Below are 22,114 nucleotides of genomic sequence, written 5' to 3'. Positions count from 1 at the left end.
AGTCTACAATGCAGAGTTTCCTCAGAGTGGAACCTCACGGTAAAAACACATGCAAGGCTGTAGAATTTTGTCAGAAATAACAGAGATGTTAAATGTAATATGTGTTCAACAGTAAGTGTAATTTGCGGTTCAACTGAGGTTTATTTTGAAAAGATGCAAACTGGTGACTTTTGTCATTATGCAACATGGCCTACATCTTTCACAATTTTAGAATGCTAATACAGGGACTAAGGAAAAAGAAAGTCCTGAATACTCATGACACTGGTGAATTCTTTGATTTGAGGAAATTACTGCTTGTCAGTGCTCAAATGTGAATTGCAAATGACACTGTCTATGTATTTTTCAGTTTCTTTTGAATCCGTGCTTTGTACTTATTTCTTTCCTTAGTAACTTGCAAGCTATCTTTGACAAAAAAATCTGTCAAAACCCAGAAAAAATTGCTAAACACTGCAGGCAAATTAATGCACTTTTGAGGGTAGATATATTGCCACTGTGCTGTTATTGACATATAAAAAAATCTAAACAGATTTTCAGAACCTTTGCACTAGAAAAGGCCCCCAAACAAGTCACTCTATCTGATAAGCCTACACTTCACCAGTCTACTCCACCAAATTTAAAACCAACTGTCTATAAAATGCCCCAGGACAGAAATTCCTTTCAAACATTGTGGGAAATGTGATAATCTGAGAACTGATGCAAAAAATAAAGCCTAACTGAAAACTCATGCTACCATCTCCTTGCCAGGATGGCAAGAGTGCTCCTTTCTCTCCTGGAGAAGGGACCTCTCATGGTTACTCCTTGAGGAATTGAATGACTCCATGCAGCAGCACATTCTCAGTAAGTGATTAATAGCATGCTAAACTCTGACATCTTACCTAAGTGATACAAAGGATTGACTGTGCACATACAATCCTCTAGACATAAACGTTGACCAAGTCTAGAACCAGAAGAGGACCTAGCTGCACCTAGATTGATTACTCTCTGAGAGGAGTTTAGAAAGCAAGGGAGTCCTTTCTGAACCTGATGACACAACAGAAAGGTCTCCCTGACAGCTTTATCTGGGCTCTGCCCTCTATGCTGTCAATAGTCGTGTACTTTGTCATCAAATCTTGTTAAACTACCATCACATTTAACACTGAATTTTGTCAACTCACTGTTTTATGCCAATGATATACACTGGTGTATCACATATATGAGTGAAGTACATCACTCCATTTGTGACATGGATGAAGGCCAATTTTGTTTTTTGCCTAGCTGGCTTGGTTCCTTTACTCTTTCATTTCCTCCCCCAGTTGTTTTCAGAGACAGGTAATTTTTCTCAAAGTCTTAAGGCTAATACAAATTTTTCAATTTCTTTACTTCACAATGACTACAAACTCCTGTCTTTCATCCCCTTGGGCTGAGCATAATCATTGGCTTGCTCTCAACCAAATCACTCAAGGCTCCAGTAACAGAAGAAATCCTTCAAAAGGGAGTGAAAATATCCTGATATGACCCACTCACACCCAGCTGGCTAGAGCACCACAGAACTTAAATCTAAGCCAGTTTTTACATAGTATGACAAAAACATAGATTGTCTCAATAAAATGCATCAATATCAATTCAGCTGTGATCCAACTTCTTTTAGAGTGCAATGGAACAGAAAAGATGGAAGCTTACAAATATCTAGTTTTTCCTTTGGTCTTATACAATTTTGCTATGCAGAAATTTGGGGGTGAAAAAAACCCAAAAGCAAGCAGAAAGCTTGACCAAACAAAAATGACAGACAAGTGGGGCATAGACACACTTCAGAATAAAAACCCAGAAACATGTATTAAAAGAAAAAATCAACTTGCAAACTATAGTCAAGATGTTTAGAGACAACTTACCTATTATTTCTCATAATAAAGCACCTATGATAACTTTCATTGGAACACAACATAAAATTCATTTTTACCTGAACATGTTCTAGTACAGTAAAAGGAAACCACTATGTTTCTGCAGCTTCTCATGTTATGGCTACATCGAGTTCTGTTTCCCTGTTTACAATACGTATTCCCATAATATGGCAGAGACCAGAAAACTCAAACTTTGAAGTGCTTCTTTGCACTAAGACTTAGTTTACTCTTCAGACAAACTTGTTATATAAAGCTAACAGGTTCCAGAAAAAAGGTAAATCAAAAGAATATTCACAAAACTGAACTCCCTTTAAAAGACAGAGAAATACTACAACAGTCTAACACAGAAAACACTTTTACTAATATTAAGCATACTAGTAAAGTTTAAACCATGAAAAAAAATTTCAATAATTGTATGTGCAGCTTTCTGAGAGCAGAACTGGAGAGTAAGGGATAAAACAGACTGCTGCCAAAGGCAAATTTTGAAGTTTAAAAATGCTAGACATGGAGCTTGGACTGAAAATAGGAACCACCATCCAAATAATTCCCTTTTCCTATTGCATATGTTAATTCTTTGCAATGTATCAAATGTATTGTCAATAATATTCAAGTTTTTCGTTTTTTTAACTTTTTCTCCTATTGGTAACCAGAAAATTACTACAGTGAGAATATAGTTGATAAGAGATTGCTACAGGCAATAATGGAAAAGAAGTCACGTATTTGTTGAAATGCTGGAATTTCACCATGAATGGTCCCCAGATGTCAGCGCTCTCACACAAGGTCAGATGGAAATGCCTCTTCATCTCCAACTGCACAGAACTGAAATGCCCGCAGGGAAAGCCAGCCTGTCCTGCAAGAGCACGAGGGAGCAGGCATTGCCTGTTTGCACAGATCAGGTCTTACCTGCTCACAGCAAAATCCTGAGCCTGTTTCAAGCATGCGCCAGCACGGGTAATCACAGTAGCGACTCTCTATTAAGACATACAGAGCTGTCCTGGTTTGAAATTTATGACTGTACACAGCTAAAAGAGAAGATAATCCTCAGCCAGTCTGTTTCCTTAATCGTCTCTACCTATGAATTAACTATGATAGGAAATCTTTTCTTGAACTGGACAATTTAAAGAACATGGCTCTGTGATAACATAAAATTTACACTTCTAACTGAGAAATCCAAGCAGATAAGAATGTGGGACTTCAAATTACCACAGTGATCATTAAATCCAATCTTCCATGGATTTAACCATAAAAATAGCTGCCTAATCTAGCAAGGGCTACAAAAAAACCACACACACATCATGAAAGACACTGCACCCTAAGAAAAAAAGGTTTATTAGTTTGGTCAAAGAAACACCTGCTATTGCACTAGTCAATTCATAAGACTGCTGCAAAAGGTAGTTAGCAGCTTAGCTCATTTTATGGTCAAAGACAATCACAAGGACTTTCACAAGCTTGATATGTCATATGATAGTAGCGCATCTCCAGTCTACCTGTGAGGTGAGCATAATTTACAGGAACTTTCTGTAAATGGATTCCTGTACCAGTAAGCCAAGAACTGGCATAGAGTATTCATTTGAGATCACGAGAAAAAAAGACAAAATCAAAATGCCAGCTTTCCATCAGTATCACTCAGCTGGAATAAAACATAAACCTCTAGCAAGAAACTTATTCCTTGAAGTAATTATGTGATGTTTGTGGCACGTTTGTGACATGTTTGGAATAGGATATGGTTGAGATTGGTGACTATTTCATCGTAATTTCACAGTGCAGTTGGAATATAAAGCAATTTTTAAAATTGCAGTAAAAATGTATGGACTTTAAATCTTCTTTTATGCGGTATATTTTTTTAGTCAAGAAATTTTTTTTTAAGCAAAAAGTTAATAAAATTCTCCAAAAGCCACTTCATCATGAATTACCAATTCTGATTGGCAACTTACTGAAAACTTTAGCATACTATGCATCACCAATCATATCTACTAATTTTTAAAGACTCTGGCACTCAAGTATCAGTAAGAGCATTAATATCTCTTTTGTTGTACTGTTGCTGCAGGGACTTTTCTGGTAAACCAGTTGAAAGCACTGCAAAATTAATCCTAGGTCTTTTTACTGCAAATGTTCTTTTTTATTGGTCAATAAACAATTCAGGGAAATTTGGAACCAGCCATGAAGGCATTATAAAAGGAAGGTTTGTTTCCCCCCCAAAAAATTAGAACTGGATTCTAGAGGTAGAAAAACATCCTGTTTTTTAGATGCAGTTTAAGATAGAGTTTTCAACATGAATTACTGGCACTAATAACTTTCATTTCCCACCCACAGCACTGAAGTACACCCATGATTTTAAAGATATCTATCTGGACCAGGCCTATTCTGAAAGTCTCCTTATGACACCAGGAGTTCCATAAAGAATCTGTTACTCTTTCTTTCAAACATCTGCATCACTCTCACACAAGTGCCATAGAAGTTTAAAAGTGAGGAAATTGTCCAATCTAAATTGAAGTTTGCAAAACTAAGGCCAGTTTTGGGGTCATTTAAGAGTGACTCAGTCTTCTAAAGTGAAGAGGAGCTGCAAGTGTTAAAAAAAGGACCTCTTAAAAAGGTATAAACGAACCTTGTGCCACCAGCTTATATCCCACAACACTCCTCTTGCAAATATGTGCTACCTTACCACAGATTTAACATCAGTCAATTGCAAGCAGCACCTCAACTACAGTTTCAGCAGCAGAGACTGGCAGATAACTTCCAGCTTTTCCCTCCTGCCCAGCTATGAGGCAGCACAACAGTACTGATGCTGAGCTCTTTTTACTCATCTTTGGTCTACAGCTCTTTGGATATCACAGTTGTCTTTGTATGAAACAGACTTTTCCAAGCTGTGCTGACAGATACAGAGGACCAACTCACAGCTGCTCACTTCAGAATTACTGGAGAAAACATGCTTTCTAAAGGAAACACATTTAATGATCAGTGACTCCAGTGTAATGCCTGTTTACAAATAAAACACTCAAAAATTATTTTTTAATAACCTTTGGAGCTGCTGGAGGACATCTAACTAGCAGAGACGGAAAATACTCATTAAACCCTTATCAGATACCTAATCTAAGCATTTTTGCATCTTTAGCTCAGAGAGCTAACCCCTGTCTGACAGGAGGTCAATGCTGTGGTGCAATCTGGTGTGATTGTCGAGATGTGGTGTGAACATATGTGCTAAGAATTGAACAGATATAAACAGGGCAACACAATGCTCCGCTGCAATAAAAACAGCAAGTGCTCTGCTTCTGTTCCAAGCATGGGTACAGGACTGCTAAATTGATTCCTATCTGTTGCTGGCAACTACATCACATTTTTCAGTGTAAACAAATTCCATATAAAAGTGACCTTTTGCTCTGATTTTTTTCTGACTGGAAGGCTGTTCCAATTTCTCATTTTTTCAGTAGTAGGAACTTTCTGCTCTCTAACATACATTTATTTCTTGCCAGTTCTTATGTCAAAATAAAAGTGCTTTAAGTAGGGAACAAAGCAGTTTTAAAAATGTTCTAGAAATAAGCAAAAAGCTCAAATTCAAAGTAGTATTGCCTAAAGCCCTAAGCATTTTTCAGTGACAATTTCCATACTCTTTCAAAAAAAAAAAGTCAATTATAAATTTGTATAATCTATTTAGACAAGTATTCAAAATTAGGAAAGGCTGGACTCACAGTTGTCAGCACTATCAAGATTTTGTTTTTCATGAACACTTATCTTTGTTCATAACAAAACACTTTGTCTCGTAAGAACAATACACAGGACCATGCAAAACTAGACTTGGATAAATGCACATAGCTTGAAACAGTTTAGGCCATCATCATTTATCAAGATCACAATGCTTGACTATGTACTAATAGAGTTTTAATAACTGATTTCTGGGGATTTCTAGAGAAAAGGTCTACAAACTTGTCATTTGACTTACTAGTCTTTATATCTTCATTGAAGTGACCTGAAAAACTGTTTAAAAACCACCAACAAAGCTTGTTACATACTGTTTCATCTGTCTTTCTCTTTTTCTTCTTACTAGGTACCCTCTCAAAAAGTCTGTAAGGTTTATTTCAATCAGCTTCAATTGGTTTTTTTTAATGTCTGACTAGAAATTTTCCCTTTGCTTATCACACAGACTGACAACACAACACAGTTGAGGCGTTGTTCCCCACAGCAGTATTTTTGAAAAAGAAGGTGGCTTTCAGACAGGTATGAAAGGAAAACAACGACAGTCTTTCATAAGCCTCAGATACAGCAATAGCAGGGTGGCCAGAAATTACTCCATAGTGAGAGGATTAGCAAGGTCTCAATATCTCTAGTCTCCATCTCAGGCTCAAAGCTCCTCTCCTGCAGACACACACACAGAGCTTAATCACATCAGCTGGCATCTTACCCTCAACCGAGCATGAGTTGTTAGAACTAAGTACAGATATTTCAAACATCCACTGTGTCTCCCTTTGGGGAAGAAGTCGCATACCCAAAACAGCATCTCATGTTTTCCATTAAACCATAGCTTTTTATCTTTCCTCACAGCTCTGGAACTTGGAAAAGGTTCCTCAGGAGACAGCTGCTCTTTTTCTGCCTCTCACCACTGCTGTCCCAGTAGCTCCTACACACAGCCTTGCAGCCACTGCCCCAGGAGACTTGACTGTCCTGGCAGACAGCCAATGTTCACCCCGCACCGTTTCTGCAAAATCCATTTCAGCTTCTCTTAGACAGCCTATCTCAGAACAGCAATTTCCACTCAGAAGAGGAATAAATCATATGGGATACACCAGCTCTCTTTACCAAATGGAAGTGGTATCTGTTTGGGCAAGATAAACAAATGCAATTAATTAACTTCTCTCACACTTAAACTAAACTATTTATCTAAAATGCTTGAAGTCACCAGACTGAACACTGCAGGTCAAAGAAAAGTCAATTTTCTTCAGCAAAACCTGCTGCAGCTTTCAGAGCTTCAGAAACCATTGAAGCAAACATCCATGAGCATACAACTGTCAGACTTCCCGAATATATCATTTGCTACCAAGTTCCTCCTACAGTAAACAAATCTTTGAGTCCTGAAGATAATTATCAATCCTGCATCCTGAGCCAATCCTTCAGCTACCAAAGCAACTACAATCCAAGAGTGAAATTAACTTTCTTTCTTACTACACACACACACATCTTTGCATACAAACCCTTTCAGCAAAAAGTGTGCTAAAGTATTTGTTCTAATCAAACAAAAAGTACTGAATGGGAAAGAATCTGCCCATCTTTAAAAGCAGATTTGCCATCAGGTCCAAAATCTTTTTGAACCAGGGAACACTATTCAGGGTTTTTTTCTGAAAAGACTACAGCTGGCATGTGTTTGGTAGGAACAGTCCTAGCTTTCAATTATTTTCCTTTCACATTCAGACCAGAACTCTGAAAATTGCCTCCTTCATCCCATGAGATAGATATCCTGTCTGAGCCAATTGTGATTTAGGTATCTCAGACAAGATATAAAAACATTTATTTGCTCAATGTGGAAGTTGTACTTGCCAATGACACTGACAGAAAAGGGAGCACCTTTAGCCTAGTGTTAACTATGAAAGAGAAAATGGTCTTAAGGTTTGTATCTTCTGCTCCATATGACTTCTTAAACCCCTACCCACACTCTTTCTTTGCTATTCCAGGCTTGGCTTTGACTAGGAATTCCATTTTGGACCAGAGAAAACACTTCTCATCATGTCTGGTATGAACATTCCCAAAAAAGAGGACTGGTTTCAACTAATTAACATTCTCTAATGGAACAGCTACTTTGCCAGAGGATTCATGATCAGCTCTAATTTGATTTCTAAGTAATTATTAGAGCAGCATGACAGCAATTACATTAGCTGTGAATGTAGCATTTCCCAAAAAGACAGCAATAAATTAAAGATTGATATAGCAAAAACTGACAAGAGCTGGCAGGGCTTGAAAGTTGCTGCTTCATGTTGCATGTCCCAGAAGACACTGACTTGGAAGAAAGGGCTGCTCTGATACCACTCCCTTCTCTGTTTCTTATACAGCCCTCAAGTGGGACAAAAGGAAGAATTATTTTCAGACAACAAAAAAACAACTATGATTTCAGGAACCTTTTCCTCACACTTTATTTTAGGGTAAGACACCTAAGGAGTCAATTTTTTCACAGAAAAGCTATAGAGCATTTCTAAAACAGTGAAGTGCACAAGTTCATAGGGGATACACAGTTTGGTTGTTAGACTGAAGACATTTCTTTCCTTTATATACTGTATCATGAGAGCAGTTATCCTCAAATCCAAGTCAATGCCCTACTTGAGTCAAGCATAAAAAATGTGGCAGGACTAAACATTGCACTTATTCAGCAAGTCTTTGGGCAACTGTCACACAAGAAGCTTCACAGCCTGTGTTTACTCTTTCCACTGCTGAAACAGCCCAGGCTCAATGCCTGTCGGAGCCTGAATTAAGAATCGTAATTATCGCAAGACCCAAATGGTTAGGTATTTTCTTAATCCTATATTTGCAGAATAATGACATTTCAAAATACTTCTTTTTCATGCAAAATCTGAATGAAGCAGTCCCTAAAAGCAAGTTGTGGCCATTACAGGAGCAACACAGATACCGGAAAATTATCTACTGCAATGCCCTGTCACCACTCTCTCCTCACTATCGGCTAAATCAAATCAGAACTGATAAATCTTCAGATTAAAGCAACTGATGCAAGAAAAAAAATCAAGTCTGAAGTTTTGCCATATCTATAAAAGGCATAATTAAGTACTTTTCTGAAGTAATTCCTTCCTTTTTTTGTTACTATGTCTCCTGTAGTGATTCCCCTTTTAGTTACAAAGATTCCTAAATGCAAACCTTTTAACTACTGCTTCACACTTTAAAAACTGCTTTCTTAGACCTTTTGTAGAAGCAAAAGACCACACACTGTAGAAATATGGCTTAAAATAAAAACACATTCTGAGAATATGGGGGTTTTTCCTGCAAAACTCAGTGTCTATTCCTTTATAAAACAGGCTTCTTTTCTTGGAAAAGAGAAGTGAATGGACTGGGTGATCTAAGAGACAAATGCATATGAGTACAGTTTTCTGGTTGTATAATCCAGCTTCCAGAAAGAAATCTGAGAGGCTTAAGAGCTATATTAGTCCAATGAGAAGTGAGCTATAATGTACCTTCACCAAAGAAAGCAAACCAAGGTCAGCAGCTCATAAGTTGTAAGAAATTTTCAAAGGGTACGTTAGTTTTAAAGTTCAGGGCTACTTAACCTATGAGAGAACAGTAGCAAATGAAAATTACTTTAGACATTTACATGGCTTTATAAACATTGTGCCTAGTCCCATCACAAATTAAACTGCAGAGCTATGGACTCTTGTTACACTGATGGTCCCAAGATCATTTATTACTAGCATTGAACTTATAGAGGGGTGAAGACAGGAGGAGGGAGATGAGGAATTCTCTAGTCAAGTACCGTTAAATGCTTTACAGTTTTACTGAAAGAGTTATCTTTTGTTTTGCCTTGTAATTAGTAGGATTATTTTGGTTTCTAGCTGGTGGTGACCTTGCATTTTGCACCAAACTAGCTGATAAATAACCACAAAAACGTGTATGATAAGTGGATTTAAATGCTAAAGGTGACAGAACCAAGAAACTGGGGCCTGTTCCAAAATACAAGTTTGCCAGAGGCAAATGAATAAATGAATAAATTTATTTGACTCATTGTATAGCACAACAGGGTTCAAGATCAACCTGATTTCATGATACTTTTTAAAGCTTTCTTCCTACCAAATGTAACAAGCTTTAAGAAGTCCGACAATGTGTCTTTATTCATTTCGGGAACTGAAAAACTGGAAGTTACACCACACTATTAATTCACAGAATTATGTCTGAATGTCATCCTAAATGAAATGGAGACACTTTAAAATATATTTTTTAGTTCGTGTATGTTTAGTTCCAAACAACAGACACAACAGATGTTTTCCCATGGCTCCAGCACTCACTCCTTTGATCTACTGACAGCATGCATCTTCTGTGCAAGTGTTATCTACACACACCAACTAAGGTCTGCATTGAGCAAGCAACTTTGTCAATATGGACTTTTCAACTAATCAAAATTCCTTGAAATGTGAAAGATAGTAGCAACCCTGGAACCTGGCCAGGTCAAGCATCTGCAACTACTGAACACAGCCCACTTTCAATACCAAGCCCTTAAGCTGTTTCCTGAAACAGGATGCATTTGTATATATAGTGATTGTATATTTATTTTACTACAAAAATGCTTACCAAAAAAAAAAAAAAAAATCCAACCCTTCCATAGTTTGGGCAATTCCATGTGTATTTCCTTCAGAGACTTAACAACATGATAGCAATAGCCAAAAGAAAATAAAAATACACCAAATATAAAGTCATGGCAGATTTTTAATTCTAAGTGTAAATAATTCAAAGAATCACTATTTTCACATTTTCTTAGCATATGAAAGAAAAAACAAACACACAAAAATGGTCATTTCTTTCCTTGGTAGTAACTACAGGAACAAAACACAAAATTGCCACAGTAATAATGTAGTACACAGCAAAACCTCTTCATAATTTCTTGTTTAAAATGGAATAATTGGAACCAACTTGGTCTGACAAAATAGTCATCCATCCCACAACCAAAGAACAGTTTGATTTGTCTTTCAGAGAGTTTGCTGAGAAATAAATTAAGAATTTCTGGTGTACTACAAATTTGAATGTGTCAATAGTGTACAACCGCAACAAACTGGCATTACTCAGAAAAAGGGAATATACTACTATACCATCCTATAACAGCCTGGAGGAATTAATGACTTGTTCAGACATGAGTTTAAGGCCATAATTTGCTGCATATAATTACTATTTCCTGGTCAGTTTCTCCTGTTTCCTATATTTTTTACATTAAACTAGATACAGCAGGAATCAAGGTGCTTTTTAGCTGGAAAAGTGTATAATCAACTTAAGCAAGTTAAAAAAAAAATAATTAATTTAAGCAGTCTTAACTGGTAAAGAAAGCCTACCTGAGCCTTCTTTGATTTGTGGCACCCAACATCATTCAGGACAAAAATGCAAAGCTCAAATAATAAAATTTATGTGTGCAAGCTGACTGTAAACAAGTGTCTCAATGGGCTTCCTTGTCTTCAGTGGAATAAGAATCGAAGTGTTACAGCTCTAATATAAGTTCTGTTCAAGAATTCCTTAGACGGTGTAGATAATGTAGAAAAGGAGAGATGGCTTTAAATACTTCTCTATCAAGAAGTTTAGACTAAAGTTTCAGCTACCAATAGATGATATTAAATTCAAAGGATTGGCACCCATGAACATAGGGGACTACCCTTAAAAATGATTTTCCTAAAATATTCTGCCTAGACTAGGAGTTTTGGTGGTTTTATTTTTTAATGCTCCACTCCTTTGACACTTTCCATATTACAGAATTCTTCTGTGGTTCCTGTTCTTGTCTTCCACCACGTTTTAAAAAAGGAATGCCTATTTACACACACAAGCCACACCATCAAATACTGGCTTGAAACAATACAACCACAGGTTATGTCTGAATTTGAAAACAGTTTGCTTCCTCAGCCTAAGATTTACTGCCTGGTAAAGACACAAAACTCTTTGTGGCTCTCAGTACTTTGAGCAGATCAAATAATTGAAAAGGCAATTTGCACTTTTACAGCTGCCACAATCTTAAGCTGAAGTTTGATTTGTAATTTTGTCATCTTTATTTCTGTATCCCGGCTTATGTATGTTTTTAAAGAGATACGCAAATGGAATACCAGGTTAGAAACCTACCTAACTACTTGCTATCAAAAGATTCCTTGTGGAAACTAAAGTCATGATTTTCTAAGCTTTTTCCCATACTTTCTCAGAACTGGGTGCTAAATAATGCCAATTCAGCAGAATACAGTCAATGACACCTTGTTAGTCTTCAGGACAATTTCCCCAGGTAACAGCATTCAAAGAGATAATTAAACTGGCGCACTGAGATCCGCTATTTGTCCTGCAGATGCTACTATCATGTTAGCGAAGAAATGGTTAACTTAAAGGGTCTAGTTCCTAAAAGACTGTGTTAAGTGTTTCACAGAAATATTTAAGTGGTTAGACTTACAACACCACCACACAAAGCTCTAAGAGATAATGTTGACCCCATTCCTTTGACACATCTTACGAAGAACAGGGAGTTCCTATGAAGATCAAGCACATTTTTGACAGGTCTTCCATGAAGAAGTTTACATTTGTTTTCCAATACACTTTTCAAGCATTTGAACAGAAATAACATCAATCTGTCCTTGTTTACTATTTTTTCCTACACATTTCACTAAGTTAGCAGTCTGCCTTAACATGCAGACTAAGCAGCATTGGGGAAGCCAAATTAGTTTCTTGTACTGCTGGTGATCCAGATCTGCAAGAACAGTCAGCTCTGCACGGCATACCAGTAATTATTACCATAGATCAGGTATCAAGTAGTGTGCCGAGTAAAGCTATATAAATGTATGCATATGTTTACTATTAAAACCTTCTAATTACATATCATAGTACATCTGCACACAGTACTCAGGTTGGGAGGGCCTTTAACGTCATTGCAACATGACATGGAAAAGAAATTGTGGAACGAAAGCAATGTTATCAATCCTCTTCAGAGCTAGATTCATCTTCCTGGTCAGAGAGCTCAGCAACAGGAAAGCGCAGGATGGCTGCCACCCCTGTCAGCTGGCCCAGCTGCTCTCCAGACACATGGAGGCTGGAGAAAATGCGTACTGTGCCCATGTTCTCCCGTACGCTATCTACCAATCTAACGTATCGGGCACGTGTAGCCACATCCTGGTGCCGAAAAAGCTCATCACTGATCAGCAGGGTATCAATGGCCATGGCTTCATTGGCCTTCTCCACATGTTTCAGCCCATAAAAAGCCCGGTCAGGCTCGTGCTGCAGCATTTTATAGAAGTCATCTAAGGCTTTGACCTCACCAGCTGCCTTAGTGTCAGAAAGACGGCTAGTTACAGCTGGGTCGCAGAGTGCTTCCTTCAGTGCGTATTTATGTCCTGAGGAAGAGTGGACCTGGAGTGAAAACAAAGTCAAAAGTTTGGTGTTTTTAAAGGAAAAGGACCATTTTCTTGATTAACCAATCACAAACATCCTCTGTGATGCATAATAATAACCTTGATAGTTATTTGGGGAACTTAGCTCCTTCTTGAAACACAAAACTGTTTTCTTAAAGAATCTCTCCTGCAACCTGAAGCCTATACCAAATCCCATGAACTGTCTCTCAAGAAGCACAAGACAACTGTCTCTCTTATTCAAAGGCTGGGTTAAATATGCGAGCTGCTCTCAACAGTTCCCAAGGTAAGGCTACTTGAAACTACTAAGAAATTAAGATCTAAGGTTGTCTCTTTTTTAAAGCATTCAAGAAAAGGAAGGCCCCTTAAGACTGCAGGTATATAATGTAAAAGCATCAGCTCTAGCCGCATAATTATTATGCTTGCAAAGCTGTGAAGTACATTAAAACTTCTCACTGTTATCACTTTGCTACACCTGGTGCACTGGGTCTCCTAAATACTGGGACCATTAAGCACTGGGACCAACTTCACTCCCCCTGTCCCCATATTACAGGCGTACTCCAACCTAAAAATTATACAAGTATCCTTATGAAAACTTATTTTATGCTCTGAATATGCCTATTTCAGTATAAGGCTAACACCCCCACCCACTCAATCAGTGAGATGACTAAGAAACAAGGCAAACTGCACAGCCCTTAACTATGTAGTACAAAACTAACAACAAAATTCACTAACCTATACCACGTCCAGGTACTTTAAAAAAAAAATCTCAAGAAAATTGTTATTAAACATGCATGCTATACAGTGTGACAGAATAACAGTGCAAAGTATTTTCCAACTCGCACTTCACACTTAGTTGAAGAGTATATATATCTTCACAGGGAGTTTGAAATATCTGTTACTTTCTCTACACCACATTAAGGTACCCTAGACAGGAACCATCCTTGGTACCACACACAACTCCCTCATAGTTTGGGAGGCACGAGACTAATTTCCTCATGATGCTCACTCAGAAATTTATTTTCTTTACTGACTTATTTCCCACATAACTACCTTTTACTATCACACACAACTCTCAGACCTCTTTTTACCCACTCTGGTGACTGCTTAGCTCCTTACCTGTAGGAACTTGGACCTGTTCTCCAGTAGAAGTTTGTTGTCAGTCTTGACTGCCTGCTGGAACATGTAGTCACAAAACTGCTCCCGCACGAAGCCTGGGCTAGCCACCAGTACACACTTCACCACCTCAAAGTTGATATGCCTCTGGATGGCTTGCACCACCTGCTCGTAAAACCTCTCCAGAGCCCGGTCGTGCTGACTGCAGTTCCCCTTCCGCTTGCGGGGGATGTTCACCTCCACCTTGGCACGAGTAAGCGTCATGCTCGGGGTAACCAGGCAGACGTGAGCCAACCCTTCCTGCATGACCACGGCTGCCACATCGGCGCTCCAGGCCGGGTCGCAGGCCTGCTCGATGCGCTCCAGCACCACGCTGTCCCACTGCTTCTTTGCCAGGGTGAACTGCCGGTTGGGCTCCAGTTCGATGGTGTGGTAGGCGCCCATCTTCACATACTCATTCTCTTGGATATTCGTGCCCTTGACCCGCAGCTGGCAGGCCTGCGAGTCGAAGTCGATGGTCTCCACGCAGAGGGTGAGCGTGGTGCGGATGCGGTTGCTGCCCACGCTGCCCGTGGACGACTCGGTCTGCACCTTGCGGATGGTGGAGGCGCGGAGGCTGTCACCCACCTGCAGCAGGTTGTAAGTGTGCCACATGTCCTCGGGCTCCTCGGGGATCAGCGTCACCTGCCCCGCATTATCCTTCTCCAGGTCCTTCCTCACCAGCTTCATCCTGGCGGTTCCCCGCTTCGCTCTCCGGCTTCTCCTGTGTCACAGCAGCAGCGGGCAGCAGGCCTGCCCCGGGAGGAAGCGCTGAGGGCTAGAGCCGGCGGGCCGCACACTCCCGGACGGACAGACTCCCGGACGGACTGACGGACACCCAAGCGGCCCTCCCTCCGCACCCCCGGCCCGCGGTCCTCCGGGCGCCCGCCGCCGGCCCCTGTGCGCACGCGCGGCGTCCACAGCTGGCGCATGCGCACAGAGCCCGCTCCCCCCTAAGGCGCCGCCGGGAGGCCCCCCCGCCCCGCCCGGTCACCGCAGGCCCGGCGCATGCGCAGGGCGCCGCGCGGGAGTGGCGCCGAGGGCGCGCGGTCGGCTGCCGGCGCGTCGCGAGGCTTCATCCTGCGGAAGGAAAAGTGCCGGGGCGCTGTGAGGGCGGGGGAGTCGGCAGCGCTGCTGCCGAGTGCTGCGAGCAGTGGAAGTCGCTACTGCCTCGCCGGGAGGGGGTCGCCCCCGCGTTCGTCTTTCCAGCGCTTTACAACGGCGGTCCAAATTCCTAAAGGCTCCTAACACCGGGCCACACCGTGTTTGAAGACAGGAGAGAAAAAAAAAAAAAAAAAAAGAAAAAGGCAAACCAAACGAAAACCAAACTGCCAAAGCCAAGCAGCTGTGGAAAGTTACAGGTGCAGATGGCGAAAGAGGCGAGAGTTACAGTTCCATGGTTCAGCGAGTGCCAAGGAACCAGGGGACTGCAGTTCCACCCGGCAGCAGCCGCCGCCGCCTGGCTGAGGCGGACCGAGGCAGCCGTCACCCGTGGAAATGAAAACCAGACGCAAGCAACACCAGAACCTGAACTTGGACGCTGCTCTTAAACTGAATTAGGGTTTAAAAAGTTTTGGTTAAATTTGCAAGCTACACTTCAGCCAGTACTGAACCTTGACTGGCTTCCTTCGGGTTCTGAGACCCTAGAGAGGCAGATAAGCACATTTCAGATGAAGCTTGATATTCACGTAGAGAAGTAACATGCCTTTCTAAAACACACAGCAGTGATAGTTGCAAAGAAAACAGACCTGAACCATCACTACCCAGCTCAATTTGCACTCCAGACAAGTGTAACAAACCAGAAATAATGAAAAATTATATTACTGTACAAGAAGAGAGGAATATTGGAGAAGAAAGGGAGGTTATGTGAGACCTCATAGCAACCTTCCAGTCTCTGAAGGGGAAGAGGGAAGCTGGAGAGGGATTCTTCATCAGGAGCTGTAGTGACAGGACAATGAGTAATGGGTACAAACTAGAAGAGGGGAAATTTAAGTTACGTAATAGGAACAAATTTTTCTTTGAGGGTGGTTAGATACTAGAATAGTGTCTAATCCCTGGTTGCCCAGAGAGGTTCTGGTTGCCCCAACACTAGCACTGGCTGGATAAGACCTTGAGCAAGCTGATCTAGTGGGTTGGGACTAGATGATCTTTAATGTCCATTCCAACCCCTTAAAAATCTATAATTCTGTGATTCTAAGTTCTGTGGCTTATTTTTGAAACAGAATACGGCACTAAAACTCCATTTCAGAATGAATGTAGAACAAGGAAATGAATGGAGAATATAAAAAAAGTGCTTGCATAAATGATTAAATAAAAAAGGGTTGACAAAGTAGGCACACTAATGGGCCATGCTAAGTGTGTCAGGGCAGTTGCAACAGATACGTTAAGTTTGGAACGACTACACACTCAGTCTGGTAACAGAAAAGCATGGGGGTATCTTCTTACAGATGAGAAGGTGGCTGTAAGGAAGTTTCTGGTTTCTATTAGCTATTTTTTTTTAATGAATAAACAACCCACTGTGGATTATGGAATTTGCTGACTTGGAAAGGCTTTGGAGTCAAGAATTTATTGAGATACAAGGCAACTGTGAGCAAAAATAATCCATATCTCCCATTATGGTGTACCTATAAATTTCTCTGAAGTATCTAGCTCTAGACAGTTGTGACAGGACAGTGAACTCAGATCTGGCCCAGTAATGTGCGTTCCTTTTCCCTAAGCTTGATACTGGTGTAAAAACAACTTTATCAGATATTACATAATAGGATTTATTTATCAGACCTCAGACTCTCTTCCTGTGAGTACACATGCATAACTCTGTTAGCATGAATAGTCCAAGCAGGACCACCCAAGGGAATATAACATAACCACATGTGTAAGTAACTGTTTGTTTAACTTGTTTGCTTGTACATACTAATAATTTTGCATTAATGTTTTAGTGCAAAAACAGAGGCAGAGAGCTTCTGCATTCAGCTTTTCTTTAGGAGAGAGCGTGCATTCAACTTTACTTTAGGAGTCCTTTCACTTATCTTTATATATGCTTAATGGTGAATTTATGGCACATGTTCTTTATGTTCTTTGCAACTATAAAATTGCAAGGGTTGACCTCATCCTGTTCTTTCAAGAAAAAATAGTTGTGCATGTTTACCTTCCACATTAAAATGTATTTTACTTTTTATTCTTTTACTGCTGTGTATTTACAAACTTTTCTTTGCTTACTCGTTCCAGTTGAATTTTTACAAGCAGCCTCACATCCCTGGAGATGCAATATATTTTAGATAAAGGTTGCAAGTTGCCATGCAGTACCATCCAGTAGAAAATAAATGTTCAATTCAGCAAAATAGGTGGCTCGCTGCATTAAAAAACCCCCACAATAACACACACGCACACCCACCCACCCACACCCACCCCAAAAGCAAAAATCTCACAACAAACAAAACCACAACCAAAGAAAAAAAACCTTTGTAACAAAATTTCCACTCAAAATATTACATAGTAGAAAGAGACATTTTGATATGGGCCTCTTCTCAAACAGCAAGTTGTAAGATTTATAGAGTTATGAACACTGATCCACAAATATTTATTGGCAACTGTAAACTTCAATGATGTATCCACTATCAGCAAGACTGTTGTCAGCTTACAAAGGAAAATATTTACTAGTGATGATGCTTTGCCTTCTCTGGTAAAATGCAAATAGTGGGTATTATTATTTGTTTGAGTATGTCAAAAGTATGAGCAGTAGAAGAAAAACATCTCAAAAAAATTAAGAGCCAAATAAATTTCTAAGTTCATTCTAATTTTGCTAATGGCAGGGGGAGAGATGATTTTGACCATAGTAGAGCCAAAACAAGTGGGTAGTTTTAACTCTACATGCAGTGTTAGCATAAAAGTACAAAATTGCATAGCCTGTTCCTGTCTTGGTAAAAGATTGAGAGACGATGTGTAGGACCTAACAGTTCTTGCAATAAATCACTTTTTCATGCAATTGTATAGGTACTAATAATTGCAGTAATTTGTCATCCATTTTTGGATCTTTTTAAGTACAATTCAAGATAAGATGAAAATGGTGATAGTGTATATTCACAGGGATTTTGGAGCCATGCTGGTTATCTGAGTTTATTCTGAAAATGTTTGAGACACACTGCCATACATCTTCAATTCTTGGTCATCTATTTTATGGAGATGGGTTATCTACAGATTTTAGAGAGGAGAGGTCATGTTTTTAGGAAATCCTCTCTCCTCCATATTATAGCCACTTCAGCTAGAATTCATGCAAACATGCTCACATCCTGGAAAAGAAAAACTAATGGGAAAGAATCTCTAATATAGGGGGAAGTCTGCTGAGAAATGTTGGACATTATTGTCCAAGAGCAAAGGAAGATGAAAGAGAAAGATGAAGAGGGAAACTTGGGAAAACATCTCTTTGCATGCTTTGACTTTGGTCTGTGGCTGTCCTGCCTGTAAGGCTCTGTACAAAGACCACTTCGTTTTCTGCATACAGTTCTGTCTTTATCTGCTTATCTTTTCTATAATAAAGATAAGTACAACAAAACCATCGCCAATAAGGAGAGAAGTCCAGGATCAAACAGGCTTTGCATAACACTGTTAAGTGAAGAAGCATTTAGAGGTAATGGAACCCTTTAGACTGACTTCTTCCTTCCTCATCTGTTGAAATGGGCTGGAGAAAACTTCAGCAGAACCTTAGTCAAACCTCTTACACAGAGGACAGCTGAGGTAAACTCAGCCATCCCTTATAGCTGTTCATCCAACTTCATCAAAAGTCCTGGTGAAGGAAATTATACAGGGGTGGGGTTTTTTTTGGTAGCCTAGCAATTCTTTACCTGAGAGTGAGAAAATTCTTCTGAATATTCCCTAAAATTTTTGCATAGTCAGTTACACTGATTTTCTTTTGTCCTTTGTTGGACATGGAGAACTAAGTATTCATCAATATCTTTGGAAACCAACATATGTGATATGGAAAGTCATGACTGAGCGCTCTCACAAAACAAAGAAATATTGACATCTGGAATAATATCCTCAGTAATAATACTTGGATAAAAAAGTTGTATTTGAAATGTTCAACATTTTGCCCTTAGTTTTCTTTCTACTAGATAAACAAGCCTAACTCATTCAGTCTTTTGTCATAGATCATTTTCCTCAGCCCTTATCGAGTTTCTCAATTCTCTGTGCACTTCTGTCTGTTTGCATGTCAGACTTTCTGTGGTCAAGATTCTCAGAGATCTCATCAAATCAAGCTGAATTGAAAAAGAACAAAGATCTATGTAAATACACAAAAGTACATAACATCTCTATGTACCTCCTTCCTTCTAGTTTCTTTCTGTCTCCTAGGATCTGCCAGATTATTTGCCTTTTTTTCTTTTTCAGGAAGAGCAGCATGTGATTTATTTTTCAATTAATTTTTAATGCCACTATAGTTCTCCTTGTGAAGAAAACCCCTTGTCCATATCTTTATGACATTTTGACTTGCTTATGTAGGACTACTTCTCTTATTTATCTGGGACAATTTGAATCCTTTTCTTGGTATCTCTAATGCTTCCTCTTATTTCTAAGTCTATTCTCTTTCCCACCAACCTTTTAAAAGAGAAACCCCCCTGCCACCACCACCAAAAAAGTAATCACCTGGCAAATCTGGATGAGACCTGCTCTTGAAATGTTTTCCTATCTGACAGTAAACCTTTTTGTCATTACTGGTGAATTATCTTTCAGCAGTACCGTGGCAACTTTGCAACTGTGAAGGGAAGTTGTGCTGCTTTACAAAGTGTCCTTCTTTGAAGGAACACAAACAAAAGCATGTTTTGGAGTATGTCACTGTGTAATAGTAGTAAAGACAGTTAAGAATAACAACCATATATGGCATGCCAAAATGCTATATTCAGATTTTCACATTTTCCTGTATTTGCTGTCTTGCACAATAAACACAGAGGGAAGAGGGGAAAACTCTAGTTTTGCCTTTTCCCCACTTGCTGCTGCCTGCATTTGGACAATTCTTATGAAATTGATTTCTTTGCCCCTTTCAGGGGGAACTGCTTCAGGTTCACTATGTGCTACTTGCCTGCGCAAGAGCTGCTGGGGAGTTCAATGTCCAAGTTTCCAAGCACATGAATCCCAGCGTTGCCTTAGCTTCTTTCCCACTTCTTGGATTCCCTTGATTTCAGATCCAAAATGTTACTAAAGACTGACTAGCTAGGGAGATTGTTACTTGCAGTATTCTTTTTATCTAGAAAAACAAGTAAGTCACTTACAATCAATGAACCCCTAAAAGAGAGTATTACATATTCCATCTCCGGATAAACTCATCTTTCTATAAGTGAGTGCTTCCTCACTTCCCTTTTACCAGTCAGAAGTCTGAAAGCAAAACAGAGGAAAGCAAAAAAGCTATCCTAATTTGAAAAACGATCAAAACCAACCAAAAACCAAACCAACAAAACCAAACAAACTTGTTTCTTCCAAGCCAGATTCAATTATAGTATGCCTACTCAGCCATTCATCCTCATCTAGCAACCACCCCATGCCCCCTAGATTCTAAGACTGGTTTAGGGATTAAAGTTCCCAGAAAGAAGCAAACCGAGGAGGTCCCTCACGGGCTGCGGCTGGAGGGCAGCTCCGGGAAGGGCGCTCCCGAGGCAGGGATCGGGGCGGGAGGACGCCGTGCCTTGGGTGACAGACCCTACCAGCTTCACCCGCTTCCCGCCGGGAGTAGGGCTGCTTTAGGGATCTGAGTCTTCAAAGCAAGGCAGAAACAGGACTTTCCTCACCTGTCAGCATCCAGTAGGAGGCAGCCATGCCTGGGCTCCTGCAAGCCGGGGGCCAGGAGCCCGGGCGGAGGGCAGGGGTGGCGGGAGCGGTCCTGCCGCCGGCGCGCCCGGCGGAGCTGCGCTGCCGGTGGAGCTCAGCGCTCTGCACCGCCCGTCCGCCTCTCAGCCGAGTTAGGCATTTCCTGTTTGTTATCCAGTCTTTACGTTGCTTCTTCGCATTAAGGAGAATTTAGCTTCCTCCCACCGCACACAGTTTTCCCCCGACTCACCCCCCTAAAGATCTCAGAGCCTTGGAAACCTCCCCGTTGAATTAGCCCAGCGTTAGGATGTACAAATAAAGCCAAATCTCCCCCACTAAACACTCCGGCTGCAGTTCTCAGAGAGCGCAGCAGACCTTAAAGGGACATCTCCCCGTTCATAATTAATAAGTGTCTCCCGCCGGCCAGCCCCTGTCCCAGTAGGGCAAGAGTGAGCTGGGTGTGCTAAACAGCCACCTCTCTCGCCTTACCGACAGGAGAAACACGTCCTTGAAGTAGGGGGGTGTGTTTGACTGTTCAGTTTTAATTTCTCTGACATCACCCCTTAAAAACGCACTCTACGGCCGGTCGCTTGCCCGCAAGAGGAAGCCAGCCACCCCCTCCCCATTCTCGGCTCTGGAGACGCAGTAACTCTTCAGACAGTGGGCGATTTTCTCGAGTCTTTGAGTCTTCCAGTGCTTTGCTGCGTAGAGGAAATACCAGACAGCTGCCTTTGCCCTCATCTATCGAACTGTGGCATCCCTTCCCACTCTCCCTGCCCCCAAAGAGACTTCACTAGTAAATAACTAAATAAATAGCAAGGGTAATAATCAGCCAGATTCAGGCCCGTGAGCGGGGATTTTCAGGGTTTGTTGCACACTCAGGAAAAGAGCAGTTTTGCAGGACTTATTGAATTTACCAGAGTGATGTCAAGTGGAGTGGCACCCCTTCAGCAGTGTATGAGTTTCCACACTGGACCTGGTGAAAAATCATTTTGTTATTTATTTTAAAAAGGGAACCCATAGTCCCTCAAGCAAGAAAAAGGAAAACCAAATCCATAAGGATTTGGAAATTTTGGTGCTTCTAGAAAGATCCTCTATAGTTTCCTTGACTTGGAGCAAAGGATTTGGTGAGTAAATGGAAGTTAGTGGAAATTTGGCAAGTTCCTTTGAGACTAATAAACTGCAGCTTTTAATAAGTGCTATAATAGCTCATTGCATCTTCAAACTTCT

General features: G+C 40.5%; 2 protein-coding genes and 1 long non-coding RNA gene across 3 annotated transcripts in view; 1 reads left to right on the top strand and 2 right to left on the bottom strand.

Moving 5' to 3' along the window:
* ITGA1 (integrin subunit alpha 1) overlaps positions 1-21,088 on the bottom strand; it is a 74,926-nt gene extending 53,838 nt beyond the window's left edge. The window contains exon 1 of the mRNA XM_069002371.1: positions 20,866-21,088. Within this exon, the coding sequence (XP_068858472.1) occupies positions 20,866-20,893 (28 nt within the window). The 5' untranslated portion in view covers positions 20,894-21,088. The remainder of the gene's footprint in view (positions 1-20,865) is intronic.
* On the bottom strand, positions 10,266-15,037 carry PELO (pelota mRNA surveillance and ribosome rescue factor). The gene is made up of 2 exons (XM_069001383.1): positions 14,057-15,037; positions 10,266-12,938 (listed from the first exon to the last, which is right to left on the bottom strand). Exons 1-2 carry the CDS (start codon positions 14,780-14,782, stop codon positions 12,507-12,509), a joined length of 1,158 nt encoding a protein of 385 aa, XP_068857484.1. The 5' UTR covers positions 14,783-15,037; the 3' UTR covers positions 10,266-12,506.
* Positions 21,089-21,842: 754 nt separating the features above from the next.
* LOC138103416 (uncharacterized) overlaps positions 21,843-22,114 on the top strand; it is a 60,878-nt gene continuing 60,606 nt past the window's right edge. The window contains exon 1 of the long non-coding RNA XR_011147722.1: positions 21,843-22,011. This is a non-coding gene — a long non-coding RNA (uncharacterized lncRNA). The remainder of the gene's footprint in view (positions 22,012-22,114) is intronic.

The sequence above is a fragment of the Aphelocoma coerulescens genome (genome assembly GCF_041296385.1).
Source record: "Aphelocoma coerulescens isolate FSJ_1873_10779 chromosome Z unlocalized genomic scaffold, UR_Acoe_1.0 ChrZ, whole genome shotgun sequence".
NCBI lineage: Eukaryota > Metazoa > Chordata > Aves > Passeriformes > Corvidae > Aphelocoma > Aphelocoma coerulescens.
Note: the sequence above shows the minus strand (reverse complement) of the source record. Positions and strands in the feature narration are given on the sequence as shown.

Excerpts from the sequence above, each read along its gene's own strand:
- PELO (XM_069001383.1), bottom strand. The coding sequence starts at position 14,782 with ATGAAGCTGGTGAGGAAGGACCTGGAGAAGGATAATGCGGGGCAGGTG. Across the intron at positions 12,939-14,056 it reads ACAGGTCCAAGTTCCTACAG|GTCCACTCTTCCTCAGGACA; the intron begins GTAAGGAGCTAA and ends TTTTCACTCCAG.